General features: G+C 47.3%; 1 protein-coding gene across 2 annotated transcripts in view; it reads right to left on the minus strand.

Moving 5' to 3' along the window:
• The window catches only part of ARHGAP31 (Rho GTPase activating protein 31), a 95394-nt gene extending 83201 nt beyond the window's left edge, over positions 1–12193 (minus strand). The window contains exon 1 of one of the 2 annotated variants that reach the window (XM_048818237.2): positions 11987–12193. In XM_048818237.2, coding sequence (XP_048674194.2) covers positions 11987–12086 — 100 coding nt within the window. In that variant the 5' untranslated portion in view covers positions 12087–12193. The remainder of the gene's footprint in view (positions 1–11986) is intronic. The other variant, XM_048818246.2, reaches the window with a different exon arrangement.
• Positions 12194–14740: the final 2547 nt, after the last annotated feature.

Below are 14740 nucleotides of genomic sequence, written 5' to 3' on the forward strand. Positions count from 1 at the left end.
GCAGAAATCCGTGGCACAGTGTATACTCTGCAGCAAATATGGTGGTTGTAGAATTGCAGAATATACATAAGGCCACGGTTACAGATTAACCATTCTGGTACTGTGTCTGAATCATGAGAGCTCCAGTCTAGAGCGGGGCCTGACCCAAAATCTAGTTCCAAAATCAAAAACTCAAATTTGGGAAAAGTCAAATCTGGGTAAGAGTTCTGCAGTATCTTTACTTCAGCTGTTGCCTTTGTATCATGCTAGCATCTCACCCAGTAAGGATATCTCCCTGTGCCTTTTGGAGCTGTGAAATCCTGTATACTGCAGCCCCCAGCAGTTTGCGACCAAGTCTAGATAAAATGTGCTGTTACCAATAAAGAGAAAATGTTTGCTAATTCAGAATGTGTCTTCTGTAAAACCTAGTTCAAATTATGCAGCCAGAACATGTGATTCATGCTGTTTGCAAGGGAAATGCAGGATCAAAACAGAGGGAGGCATGCAAACAACATGTCTGTCTCATGCAGTGGTTGATGAGGTAAATGTAAAGCAGGAAGCAGCCTGGACCCAGAATATGTGATTCACACATGAGTTAGCCAGGGAAATATAGATACAAAGCAGGGAGAGCTGTGCTTGCAACACAAATCTTCAACCAAGCTACAGGGATATGAAAACCCAGCTCCCAGAAACCAACAAACAGACTGAGGAAGTAATACAAACAACATCCAAAACAAGGAAGAACAGCAAAGTAACAACAGCAAACAGATGGCTTCTGCTCCCATTGTTTCCAGTGTTAACACCCAGCTCAGATTTGCTTTCTTGTTGCTTTCACAGTGCTGCTATAAAGGCTGATGTCTGGGACCTGCAATATGACGCACTGCTAGTGAAAGTAGGTGTAGAGAAAGCAACCTTGGGATTATTACATATTCGCACACACTATCCATTGTGGCTGCCTACATCTATGTAGGAATCTACAGAAGCACCCCCTTCACCTATGCAGACCCAGGTGCTCCATGATACCATCCCTCTTCTCCCTCCACACATGAGTACATGCCCCATAGTTCATACATTCAACCTTTGATTCCCTATGCAGCAACTGTCTTGAAAAAAAGTTTGGTCCCATACTCACTGGGAGGGGTTCAATTTACTAATACATTCCTCAAAGAGTCAAATCACAGCACCTTGAAACTGACTCCAGTTCTCAGAGCCTGCAGTCTCTGCCCACCACAAGACCATGGAAACACCGATCTGAGGAGAAACCACACACATACATCTATATACACCACGAGTCGACAGCCTGCAACATGTTCCACATAGTATAGTGAATTTATTTGCATTAGTATATTAGTGACATTCATTTTAATATGTTCTCCAGCTGATACCCACGTAAGGTGATGACTTAGAAGTCTAAACTTCAAGGTTGAAATCCTTGGCACTCCACATTCAAAACACAGGAGGGAGAATCTAGCCTTTCATCCTTCTGCAGTAGATGTACATTGGGTCTTTCCAATGAGACCTTAAGAAGTGCCCTCTTATGTCTTCTGCATGGGCATTAATGATTCTTCAGCACTTTTAATAAAAGTGAGGGTTTGTGCATGCATTCTTACACACAAATATAGGCCTGCGAGTTGCACAGTCATAAAGGCAAACACATACCCCTGTACACACACTTTCATTTGCAGACAAACATACTTAAAAAGGCAGACCCCAATGCACACAAACACATCTTTATGAACATACAAACACAAACTAGCTTACACAGACCTCGGTGTTTACTGTATATAATCACACCCATATGTCCCTGTGCACAGAAACACTCACATGAGCATGCAAATACATTTGCACACAGAGCAATGCATCAAAACATTCCGCACATACATGTGTGCAAGGACACACATGGAGGGAGGGATAGCTCAGTGGTTTGAGCATTGGCCTGCTAACCCAGGGTTGTGAGTTCAATCCTTAAGGGGGCCATTTAGGGATCTGGGGCAAAAACTGGTCCTGCTTTGAGCAGGGTGTTGGACTAGATGACCTCCTGAGGTCCCTACCAACCTCGATATTCTATGATTCTCTCTCTCTATGATTCACACACACATCCATGCATGATAACACAGCATACAAACATATGCTTGAGCACGCTTATGCGTGCGGCTGCAAAGCCACATGGCCTGGAGAAGCCAGCTTCACATCTGCACAGCAGGTTTCAAAGTTGGCTCCATCTGGACCATCTCCTTACAGCAAATCACATGCTGCCTGCAAGGTAGGTCTCCCTGCTCATCGGAGCAAGGGCAGCAGTATGACTGTAAAATAAATGGCATAAAACTCTGTTTCCCTAGCACATGGTCATTATGGCTGACGTGGTGACAAGATACTGTCCCAAGATCGGAAGTAAGTGACTGGAGAACTGGCTAGGGCTCTGTGTTTTCTTTCTTCTGTGCAAGGTATTTAGTATTTAATTATTATTAATTTACCTCCTTAAAAAAATGTTGATATCTCCTACAGTAATGCTCTGAAACATTACAATGCACAACAGTGCTACTGCAATGCATTCGGAGAGCTATTACGGTCCAAAATTGCAGTATTTTTTTTATTAGGGTCCTAACACTAAATGAGCCGTGTTTTAATGCTCACTCAATGCAGTCATCCTAATGCTTCTTCTATAGGAACGGTGAGTGTGAAGAGATGGGTGTTGAGGGAGGAATGTTAGAAGGGTTTTATTAGTTTTGGCAGAGAGGGTACGGGACGTGATGGAGACGGGGAGTGGAAAGACGGTGGATACTGTAGGATGGGTACTGGAGACACCGTTATTGGAGGAGGATTTATATTGGTAGATTAATGATAGGCACTGGGGAGAGATTTTAGGGTTGTATGGTAGGGATTGGGGAGAGCAATGAGGGACGAGTAATGGGACCAGGAGTAAAGGGTACTGTGAGAGCAGGTGATGTGTACGGGGAGACTGAGAAGAAGATCCATATTGAGGAAGTGGGTATTGGAAAGGACAGGGTGATGGATATTAAGGATGGGTGTCGGTGGAGTGAGGAAGTAGGGAATGGCATTGTGGAGTCATTTCCACTCCCATGTCCTGGAGAGATACGCATCCTCATCCCTTGCTTGTATCCTTTGCATGCCTAGTTTGAGTTCCTACATTCACAGACTCCAAGGCCAGAATGGACCATTGTGATCACTTAGTCTGACCTCCTGTATAATGCAGGCCACAGAACTTCCCCAAAATAATTCCTAGAGCAGATCCTCTAGACAAACATCCAATCTTGATTTTAAAATTATTAGTGATGGAGAATCCACCATAATCCTGGTAAATTGTTCCAATGGCTAATTACCCTCACTGTCAAAAATGTACACCTTATTTCCAGTCTGAATTTGTCTAGCTTCACCTTCCAGCCACTGGACCGTGTTATACCTTTCTCTGCTATATTGAAGAGCCCATTATTAAATATTTGTTCTCCATGTAGATATGCTCAGTCTGTAATTAAATCACTTTTTAATTGTCTTTTTGTTAAACTAAATAGATTAAGCTCCTTGAGTCTATCACTATAAGGCATGTTTTCTAATCTTTTAATCATTCTTGTGGCTCTTCTCTGAATCCTGTAAAAATTGTGGGTACCAGAATTAGACATAGTATTCCAGCAGCAATCACACTTGTGCCAAATATAAACTTCTCTACTACTAAAATAACCTCTACTCCCACTAGAGATTCCCCTGTTTATGCATCACAAGTTCTCATTAGCTCTTTTCATCACAGCATCACATTGTTCAGCTAGGGCCAGCAGTTGATTTTCCACCATGACCCCCAAATCCTCTTCAGAGTCACTGCTTCCCAGGACAGAGTCCCTATCCTGTAAGTATGGTCTACCTTCTTTTCTCCAAAATGCATACATTTACATTTAGCCATACTAAAGTGCACATTGTTTGCTTGCGCCCAGTTTACCAAGTGACCCAGATCGCTCTCAACCAGTTACCTGTCCTCTTCATTATTTATCATTCCCGCAATCATTGTGTCATCTGCAAACTTTATCAGTGATGATTTATTGTTTTAGGTCATTGATAAAAATGTTTAAATAATGTAGCGCCAAGAACTAATCCCTGCGGGTCCCCAGTGGAAACAGACCCACATGATGATGATTTCCCATTTACAATTAAATTTTGAGGCCTATAAATTAGCCAGCTTTGAATCCATTTAACATGTGAAATGTGAACTTCATATAATTCTAGTTTTTTAATCAAAATGTTGTGTGGTACCAAGTTAAGTGTCTTACAGAAGTCTAAATATATTACGTCAACACTATTACCTTTATCAACCAATCCTATAATCTCATAAAAAAGATATCAAGTCAGTTTGACAGGATAATTTTCCATAAACCCATGTTGATTGGCATTAATTACATTACTCTCCTTTAATTCTTTATTAATCAAGTCCTATACAGCTGCTCCATTATCTTGTCCAGTATCAATGTCAGACTGACAGGCCTATAATTACCCAGGTCAGACCGTTTACCTGCTTTAAAAATTGGCACATTTGCTTTCTACCAGACTTCTGGAAGCACTGTCCAGTGCTCCAAGACTTACTGAAAATCATCATTAACAGTCCAGCAAGCTCCTCAGCCAGCTCTTTTAAAATTTTTACATGCAAGTTAACTGGATCTACTGTTTTAAAAAACACCTAACTTTAGCAGCTTCTGTTTAACATCCTCCAGAGATACTAATGGAATGGAAAGACTGTTTTCATACCATATGATAAGACTACATCATCTGTTTTTTCCACAAATACAGAACAGAAATATGTATTGAACACCTCTGCTTTTTATGCATTATTATTGATAATTCTACCATTTCCATCTAGTAATGAAGCAATACCATTCTCAGGATTCTTTTTGTTCCTGTTATATTTTTAAAACTCCTTCTGATTGTCCTTAACTCTGTTGGTCAGAGATTTTTCCTTGTGTCCCTTTGCTGCCCTCATCAATTTTTTACAATTCCTAACTTCTGATGTATATTCATTACTATCAACTTTCCCTTTCTTCCATGTGTTCAATATATTTTTTTAATTTTTTTACAGATAACCTTCACTTCCCCTATAAATCTATTCAGTTTTTTAACCAGCACGGCCTTCTTCCTCAATTGTGGGATTGTGGCTTTTGAGGCATCTAGTAAAGTCCTCTTAAATGATTCCCAATTATCATTCACACTTTTCTGTTTAAATTCTTCCTCCAAGCTGATTTGGCTCATAATTGTTTTCGGTTTTGTGAAATTGGTCCTATTAAAGCACCAAGTATATATAGTACTGGTCTGGACTTTATTCTGCTTGCACATTATTAATGTGATCAAGGCCATTAATTCTTAGTTGTGTTATCAGTTCCTCTTTCTCTGTTAGGACAAGACGTACTATAGAATTCTCCCATGTTGGCTGCAACACATTTTGAGTTAGGAAACTGTCATCTATAAAGTTTAAAAATTCCAAATACGTTTTAGTACTGGCAACATGAGACCTCCAGCATATGTCATTCAAACTGAAGCACCCCATGATCATACTGGGTTTTTTCCCAACATATTATAGATAACAGGATGAATGTCACATAACATATTCTAGCGTGATTTGATGGTCTGTAGCAGTCACCAAATAATATCATATCTTGAGCTTTATCTGTTGGGATATCGATCCATACAGATTCAAGGTCATTTTCTGCTTCTTGCTCCAGCCAAACACTCCCACACAACAGAACAAGAAGTCCTGTTTTCATGTGTCATTTTAAATCCTTTTTGAGGGTCATCAAGAGGACAGGCCTTGGTTGTGTGTGCTTTCCGAAACCCTGTTGTGTGTCTGAGGCTGTCTGCAGGCTCAGGAAGATGTTGATGCAGTGCTCACACTTGGATCAGATTTTCAAGCTTTTCTATAAAAAGAAAAGGAGTACTTGTGGCACCTTAGAGACTAACCAATTTATTTGAGCATGAGCTTTCGTGAGCTACAGCTCACTTCATCAGATGTATACCGTGGAAACTGCAGCAGACTGCTGCAGTTTCCACGGTATACATCTCATGAAGTGAGCTGTAGCTCACGAAAGCTCATGCTCAAATAAATTGGTTAGTCTCTAAGGTGCCACAAGTACTCCTTTTCTTTTTGCGAATACAGACTAACACGGCTGTTCCTCTGAAGCTTTTCTATGTAACTAGGAGGGCTGGAGATTTACTTGAAATCAAATGAAATATGTGATTCTGACATAGTCACCTGTCTCCGGCAGCTGGGCACTAGGCATATAAAATATGCCTATGTCTTAATCCAACCCAGAGAGAGTAGGAGCACTGTGCCTGGTTTCCCTCCCCATGTGCAAACATCACAGGGCTCCTCTTGATCTGTCAGTTGCCAGGTGGGCACTAACCGTTCTCAACATGTTCTAGTTTCTATACAAGCTGCCCTGTTGTTGAATCTTACCATAATGGCTAAGGCATAGGACAGGCTGCATCTACCTGATGAGAAGTTAGTGGTGAGGGTTGGTATTTCCCATAATGCAAACAATCTTGCGACCCCCCAGACCTGCTACCAAGGTTTCCTATTAATTAATGGGCAAATCCAGAAGTCCTAACTCAGACAAAATTCCCAGTGAACTCAGTGGAAATTTGTGCCTGAGTCAAATGTGAGTATGGCTTTCAGGATTTGGCCTTGGTATATGGATAGCTGGATGAACTGACTAAATAACCTTCTCTCAGGCCTGGGAGGTTAGAGATTAACAATGTGATCAAGTCCCACCTGAGGGCTGTGCCACAGTGAAGGGGAGAAGCTACAAAGAGCAACACGTCATAGTGTGTCTAGAGCACAGGGCCTGCCTTCCTCCAACCTTGCTCCGATCCAGCCTCCACCGGGGCAAGCCTTGCCCACCCTGGCCCAGGCCCAGCACCCCCACTACTAAACTCCATAGTTGTCTCCCCACGGTCAATACTATTTCAGGGCTTGTAGGAGGGTGAGCAGAGTGTTACATTGGCAGCAGCCAGAAAACACTGACCCCTTTTTCCTCTCCAGAGGGCACTGCTAGCAGGCCCCACTTCACAGCCACATCAGAGTCCTCTGCTCATGAAAAGAAGGAGCCTCAACCACTGAGCACAAGAGGGCCATTTGTTTCAAGGGCCATTAACGAAGCAACCCCACTTTTTCAGCCAGAGAACAAAACCAACAACTGGAGTCAAACAAAGAAATTTAAAGAGCTCTGGGTGCTATCGGCGAAGGACTTCAGCCATTGAGGGAACTACAGAGAGTGGGTGGGGGGCGGTGGGGGGAAAATCTGAGGTCACTGCATCCCAATCAGACAGCATCATGCAGGAAACAGATGTGCAACAAACCACAGAAGGGTACAGCAGCAGGAGAATTAACTCTACTGCAAATGGGACAAGATGGGACACAGAGCAGCTCCTCCAGTCTTGGAACAAGGGGGTTATCTGAAGCTTTTCTGTTTTTTTTCTTGAGAGAGAGAGTTTCTGGTTCTCCCAGTTGCAGAGAAAAACTGGACATCGTGAGCTGAGTGCACCCCAAAAGCTCAGAAACCAGAAGGCAAAGAAAAAAGCCCCATGTTTGTCATTTTAGAAAATCTCATGATTTTTAAACCAATCTCATGTTTTGGGGCAGCCGACTCATGATTATTGAATGCTTAGGACTGGCAGTACTGGTTTATCCCCACAAAAGGTACAGCGCCCTCTGTCACCCTCCAGTCAACCAATGTGCTTCATTTCTGCCCCAGAGGGATCACCTCTAAGGGTAAAAGGGGAGTTCAGACACCCCACCCACTCAGTTGAGACGGTCAAGGAAGGCAGGAAGGATCAAGTGTGGTGATAATAGGAACCGGATTGAGACCCAGCAAATACATTTCACACAAGCAGAGGTGAAAGTAAGCCGGTACAGGATATCGGTAAGAAAATGGCTGCTGGTACACAGCCAACGTTCAAGCGCTGCCACAGCAGTGCTTTAAGCACTGTACCCACAAAAGGGGCAGTGTCCCAGGGCCCGGCAATTTAAAAGGGCCCGTGGCTCCCAGCAGCAGCCAGAGCCCCAGGCTCTTTAAATCACCACCAGAGCCCCAGGCAGCATGGGCCGGGCAGCACTGAAGGGTTGCCTGGGGGAGTCTGGCCCCAGCCCCGCCTATTCCGACTGAGGCCCCGCACCTTCTGGGGGCCAAGAGCCTTCCCCCCAACCTTGTCCAGGACCCGGCCACGCTGCGTACCAGTAAGTCCTTTAAGTTACTTCCACCCCTGCACACAGGCAACCAACCAGACATCAAACAGCAACAACTTTCAGCCCCTGCTGATCCATGCTGGACTTGAAGAATTATCCTAGAGGAGAAATGCACAGTATCACATTATCAATGCCCTGAGCCATCCATTATACCTGCTAACATATTTTGACTCTCTGCCCTTATTTAATAATACTACTTTGTACTTTTACACCAACTTTCATCCTATGATTTTAAAGCACTTTACAAGCAATTGTTAATTAAGCCTTAGGTATAGTAGGTAAGGAATACAGAAGCATCTTCTCATCCACCATTAAAATACAGCCATCTCTGGGGTGGAATGTAGTAGCTGTTTAACAATTAAGGACAAAAAACTATAGAAGGAGAAAAGTTAATACCTTAAGCAAAATATAATTTTCTCCATTGGAATTTGGTAAGGACATCAGGACTAAAGCCCTTACAAAAAACACCACTGGCTCTTAAATGAATTGACCACAAGAATTCAGGAGCTCAGTATTATCTCTCATCTGAAAAGCAGCACCCCATTATTTGAGGACTTCAGTAACTCAGCCAGAGGTTAGCGTTCTTTACAAGGTGGGATGAGTAAGGCTCTGTGGCCTGAGATTGCAGGAGGTCAGACTGCCTGATCACAATGGTCCCTTCTGGTCTTAAATTCTATGAGCACAGCACCCCTGAAGAGCATGCTGAGTTAATGATTATGTACTGACCCAGAGGGAAGAAAACCATAAAGAATTGCCAGCTCTACATCCTGCAGCACCCAGATGTTCCTTAGAGATCTCCCTTCCAAGCACAGAGCTGGTCTAACACTCACTGGTTTATGAGAGCTTGTGGAATCACTGCACAAGGCAGCTTTGCAAGCTGGGAAAAAGCCACTCTGTGTGAAGTAGAACCAGTTTGAGTTGGCTCCAGTCCCTTCTACACCCTTGCCTGCTGTTCCAATTAATCCTTCTGAGTGCATTTGAAAATCTGCTTTCACAAAGTTCCACATTAGAATGTCTTTTCTGGACACCAATCAAAGTGCTCCATCCCCATGTCCTGACTACCAGATGCTCTGGACCAGCACCTCGGTCCCATATTGCTTCTGAATAGGCAATAGCTAAAGCCAGCATCATTCCCCCCCAAAACGTACTCACACCCTCTAGGATCCTGCCTGCACAGGAGAGAAAGTTATCTCCTATTACCTCCACAAAGCCCCTGCCTGCAGGGATACTGGCTTGTTCCTGCAGCCAGTTGATTTTTGGATAGTTAAATTGTCCCACTGACAATTATCTTCCATGCCTTCACAGCCCTTCGAATTTCATCCCATAGTTCCAATTAGAGGAGAGCTGCAGGCTTGTAAACCCATCAGTGACATTTGGCCCCCTCATTGCCCTCACAGTCACTCTGATAGATTTTATTTCATGAGTATTGATCCTGCTAATAGAGGAATGAATGCTCCCACGTCTCTTCCATCCTCCCCTAGCCCTCTCATTTAACTTCTACCCTATGATCTAACTCATATCCTTCTAAAAGAATATATAACAATTGGGCCTTTCATTTCTGAATCATACAGCACTGGGCAATGTGACATACTATTCAAAAAATAACACAGTATTATATAAGAGAAAGGGATATCCACATTTTCCCACATTGCTTTTCAAGACAGACCATGTAAGTAGATTGAATTGTGAACCATCCTACAAATGACACCTAAGACAAGGTCATCACCACTCATTGTCATAAAAAAACAACCCACTGTATTTTTTGTAATAAACGCTTGCTTTTTAGTCCAGCTGCCCTGGCCTAATTTCACCTGGGACAATGCTGTTCTTTCCCTCTAAATTGCCTCAGCAGTTTCCACTGGATATGCTTGCTCTTTCCTATCCTAAACTGTTGTGCAGCGTTGCTATGAGCTGCTGTAAACAGCTCCTCACCAGAGGTGGCTGCTGGGGTGATGGGTGGAATTCACTAGCACACATAATTCGTGTATCAATGTGTTATGTTTGCAAAATGATTTGTTTTAAAATGTGTTATATTTGTTTGCTGTTTGGAGCATTGGGCATTAAGGCACTGTATACGTAGAAGATATTGTAAGTACTTAACATTACTGCTGATTTGCATTGTAAACGGTCTTTTGCACTAACCAGAGAGATGCACATATGTAACATGCACATGTATATGAATATCACACACACATATATAGCACATCTTTCATGTGTGATAGAAAAGATTTACTACATAATCTAGTCTATCTCTCTGCCAAGGCAGGCATGTTAAGTACATCATTAATCATCCTAATCATCATAGAGTGAAAGACCCAATTGTAAGGCCCACCCTACATGGAGCTGACGTTGCTGCAAGAGCTCTGTCACTCAGAGTAGCCCGAATCTGGGGAAAGTAACTCAGTAACTGGAACATTATGCTAACTTAGATGGAGGAGCTGGGGCAGACACATATTTATTCTTTCCCCATCTACTTGGCAAGCAGAGACTATCTGTTGAGGTCTCAGCTGCTTCTCCCATCATCCCATCCCTCTTTTAAGAAATCAGCTCTTTTTCTTTCCTCATCCCAAACCAGTCATTTAAAAACCAAAACCCTCTGACTTTACTGCAGCCACCCCCAGTCTGACCCACCACATGCAGGACCAGCTCTAGGCACCAGCAAAGCAAGCACGTGCCTGGGGCGGCACATTTCCAGGGGCGGCATTCCGGCCATCCTTTTTTTTGGGGGGCAGTTGCGCTTTCAGAGCTGCGCCACTTAGACGGGGCGAGGGCGCCGCGCCTCCGGCCACAGCGGGAAGGGGAAGCCCCAGCCCCAGGATGCTGAGCTGCCAGGGCACAGCCGCTACCTAGGGAGAAGAGGGCGAGTCCTGCCGGGAAGCCGGGGCTGCGCCACCTCATCTGCACACTGGCTGCTGCGCTGCCTTGTGCCACCCCTTGTATTGGGGCTTCTCTGCGCAGCAGGTGGGGGAGGGGGTCAAGCCCCTGCAGGCGCTGGGAGAAGTTGACATCACTCCCTCCGCTTCCAGCGCCGCCTGCGAGCCCCAGCCCCACCTGAGCTTGGGGCGGCAAATTTTTTGCTTGGGGTGGCAAAAAACCTATAGCCGGCCCTGACCACATGCTCATCTGAAAGCCCAGAAGGAGGAGAGGCAAGGACAGAGAGAGACCAAGCAAGGATGTGGTTATATGATCTCAGCTGACCCCCTGAAGCCCCACACACGTCCCTCCCTCATCCCTTCTGTCCTTGCCCAGCACAGCAACAGAAAGAGGAGATGGGAGCCTTACTGGACATAGGGATGAGGGGCGTTCCGGGTTCCTCTTTAAGACCCTGTTGTGTGGGTGCTGAGTGCCCTCTCCCCCCATGCTTCATTTGGAATGAAAGAGTTGCCCGGGCTCAAGCAATTAGGCAGCAGGTCCCAAGCAAGTTTTTCACATTCATAAGGGATGTGGCAAGCCCAGAGGTGCCGGGGCTATACAGTGCCAAGCCTAGAGGTGAGTTAAGCACTGACCCATGGACTTCAGTGGCAATTCAGAGCCTGGAAGGAGCAGACCCTAGGCGTGACCCTGGCTTGCCAACCTGGAGCCCTTGGAAAGCAGGATCAGCCCCTTCTCCCCCGACACACCCAGTCTCCCCGGCCCGGCTCGCCCCACCCTGCAGGAGGAGGTCAGGCAGCAGCGAGCTTTCCGGCCGTTCGCTGCGGCCGCCCGTGCCCGGGGATCCCACATGCCGCGGCCCCGGCCCCGGCCCTCCCCAGGGCCTGAAGAGGCGATTACCATCCTGCCCCGAGCTCTCCAGGTGCTCCGTCAGGTCACAGCCGAAGGCGCCCGCGGCTCCCTTCCTCTTCGGCTTCGGCTTCGCTCCCTTGTTCTTCATGAGTTGGTCCCGCCAGCGGCTCGCCCCGCTCCGGCCGCCGCCCCGCGCGCTGCCCCTCACACCGCCGCCCCTGCCCCGCGCCCGGGGCGGGACACGGGGGCTCCGGCCGCAGCGCTCCGCCGGCAGGTCCGGGCGAGACGGGGCTGCCCGGCAGGCAGGCGGCCGCGGCGCGCACAGCCCGGGCCCGGCGGGCTTCTCATCAGCGGGGGCGGCGCCGGAGCGGTGCCCGCGGCGGAGCTGGACGACGGGGCGGGGGCGCTCCTCGAGCAAACCCCGCCCGGTTCCTCGGCGCCCCGCTAGCTGGGGCGGGAGGGGGACGGACCGCAGCACCCCGGGCAGAGGCCGAGCGAGCCGGCGGCCCCGCTCTCTCGCCTCCGGGAGCGGAGTGAGGAGCCCGCTTCCTGCCCTGGCTCCTCCGGCTGCCGCCTTCCTCCCCCCCCCGCCGCGCCGCCGCTGCGGGGACGCTCCAGCCCAGGAAAGGCTGGAAGGAAGTTGGCCGGGGAGGAGGCGGAGCGGGGGGGGCGGAGAGAGGAGCTGGTGGGGGGGGGGGGGTGTCCTGACAGATAACGGGCCGGCCTGAGAGCGGGCGCTGCCTGGGCCACCAGCGCTCCGCCTCGGGGAGGCCCGGGGGGAGGAGAGACCAGACATGGCTTCGATCAGTGCCCGGCTCCGGTCACTGGTTCCTCTCTCCGGAGCCCTCTCCCGCCGGGACGCTTCCCTCCCGGAGACGCCAGTGCTAGAGCTCTGCAAGGGCCGGGGGAGGGGTCCCTTCCCCCGCAGAGAGCAGAAACAGATGCTGCTGGGCTCCTACGTTCATGCCCTTTGGAGTCAATTGCCAGGAAAGGCTCCTTTGGGGCTTCCCCGTGAAGGGAGTTGGAGGCAAGGAACCGAAATCTCCCCAGGGGCTGGGGAGCACACAGCTGGGGGCCTGGAGTTCAGCTCAGACTGCCACCCGTGCCCCAGCCCAGCGTTGGCGGGGCTGCCTGGCACAGACGCACAGTCTGTCTCGCCAACAGAAGTTGGGTGTAGGTGCTGGAACCGGGGGTGCTGCTGCAGCCCCCGGCTTGAAGTGGTTTTCATCATATACAGGGTTTACAGTTGGGTTCAATAGCTCTCAGCACCCCCACTATACAAATTGTTCCAGCACCCCTTATTGGGCCAATAAAAATATGACCTCACTCACCCATCTTGTCTCTCTCACAACTAATCGTGCTAATAATAAAAACATAAGAACGGCCACAGTTGGTCAAACCAAAGGTCCACCTAGCCCAGTATCCTGTTTTCTGACCGGGGCCAAGCCAGGTGCTCCAGAGAGAATGAACAGAATACAGCAATCATCAAGTGATCCATCCCCTGTCACCCATTCCCAGCTTCTGGCAAACAGAGGCTAGGGACACCATCCCTGCCCATCCTGGCTCATAGCCATTGATGGACCTATCCTCCATGAACTTATCTAGTTCTTTTTTGAACCTTGTTATAGTCTTGGCCTTCACAACATCCTCTGGCAAGGAGTTCCATGCATTGACTGCGTTGTGTGAAAAATCTGCACTTCTGTTGCACCTATCTTCCCAGGCTCTCCAAATGCTTTACATAGGGGGTAAACTAGAGGGTCAGTAGGCTTTGTTGCTTATGTAGGCCCAGCTGTACACCCAGCCTGCCCCCCCCCCAACTCTACTCAGTTTTGATTAATTTGATTAATTAATTTTTGATTAATTTTTGAACTATGTTCCAGTAAATTCAGGTTTTTCTAGTTTCCCCATTTTTATCAAAATCAATAGGACTCTGAGCTTGGGGAGAGGGGTGGTCATGAGAGGTTCAGCTAGAGTGAGACCTGATTGGAACTGGGGTATCAAGGGGTCCAGCTGAGGGGGGTGGGGGGCTGGCCATAATGCGGTGAGGGGCTCACCTTCCCTAACTTAGTACTCACCCTGAATTCAAAGTGACTCTGTTGCCCACCCACAGGCTTCTGTGGGCATCTGTACACTGAAATTAAACACCCGAGGCTGGCCCATGTCAGTGGACTTGGGCTCACAGGGCTATAAAACTGCCGTGTAGATGCATGGCTTGGGCTGGAGCCCATGCTCTGGGAGCCTGCAAGGGGGAGGGGCCCAAAGCCCAGGCTCCAACCCAACCCTAAATGTCTACACTGCAATTTTATAGCCATTTAGCCTGAGCCTGCAAGTCTGAGTGAGCTGACACACGCCAGCCATGAGTGTTTTATTGCAGTGTAGAGACATCCCCTATGAGGCCACTGACTCATCTCTTATCCTGAGTGACCAACTAGTGATTTTAATTGAAATCAGACTTTTCTGGTCTTCAGATTGTCACCAAAATCAATAGGGTTCCACCCATTGATGCCTAGACTATTCCCTGAAATATTAGAACTGATCAGCTGCAGCTTTAAAAGGTTATCCTGTTACACATGGTTAGACAGAAAAACACCATCAAGTTGTGTGTAGGACCTCACTTTGCTTACCCAATTAATCTCATTCCCATTTTACAGCTAGAGAAACTGAGGCACAAAAAGAGGAAATGACTGCTCCACAGACAAACAGGAAGTCAATTTCAGAGCTGAGAATGGTACTCAACTCTCCTGATTCCCAGCCCTCTGCTCTCACCACGAGCTCACAGTGCTTCCAGAGCCAGAATCTGGA

Source organism: Caretta caretta, chromosome 1 (assembly GCF_965140235.1).
Source record: "Caretta caretta isolate rCarCar2 chromosome 1, rCarCar1.hap1, whole genome shotgun sequence".
NCBI lineage: Eukaryota > Metazoa > Chordata > Testudines > Cheloniidae > Caretta > Caretta caretta.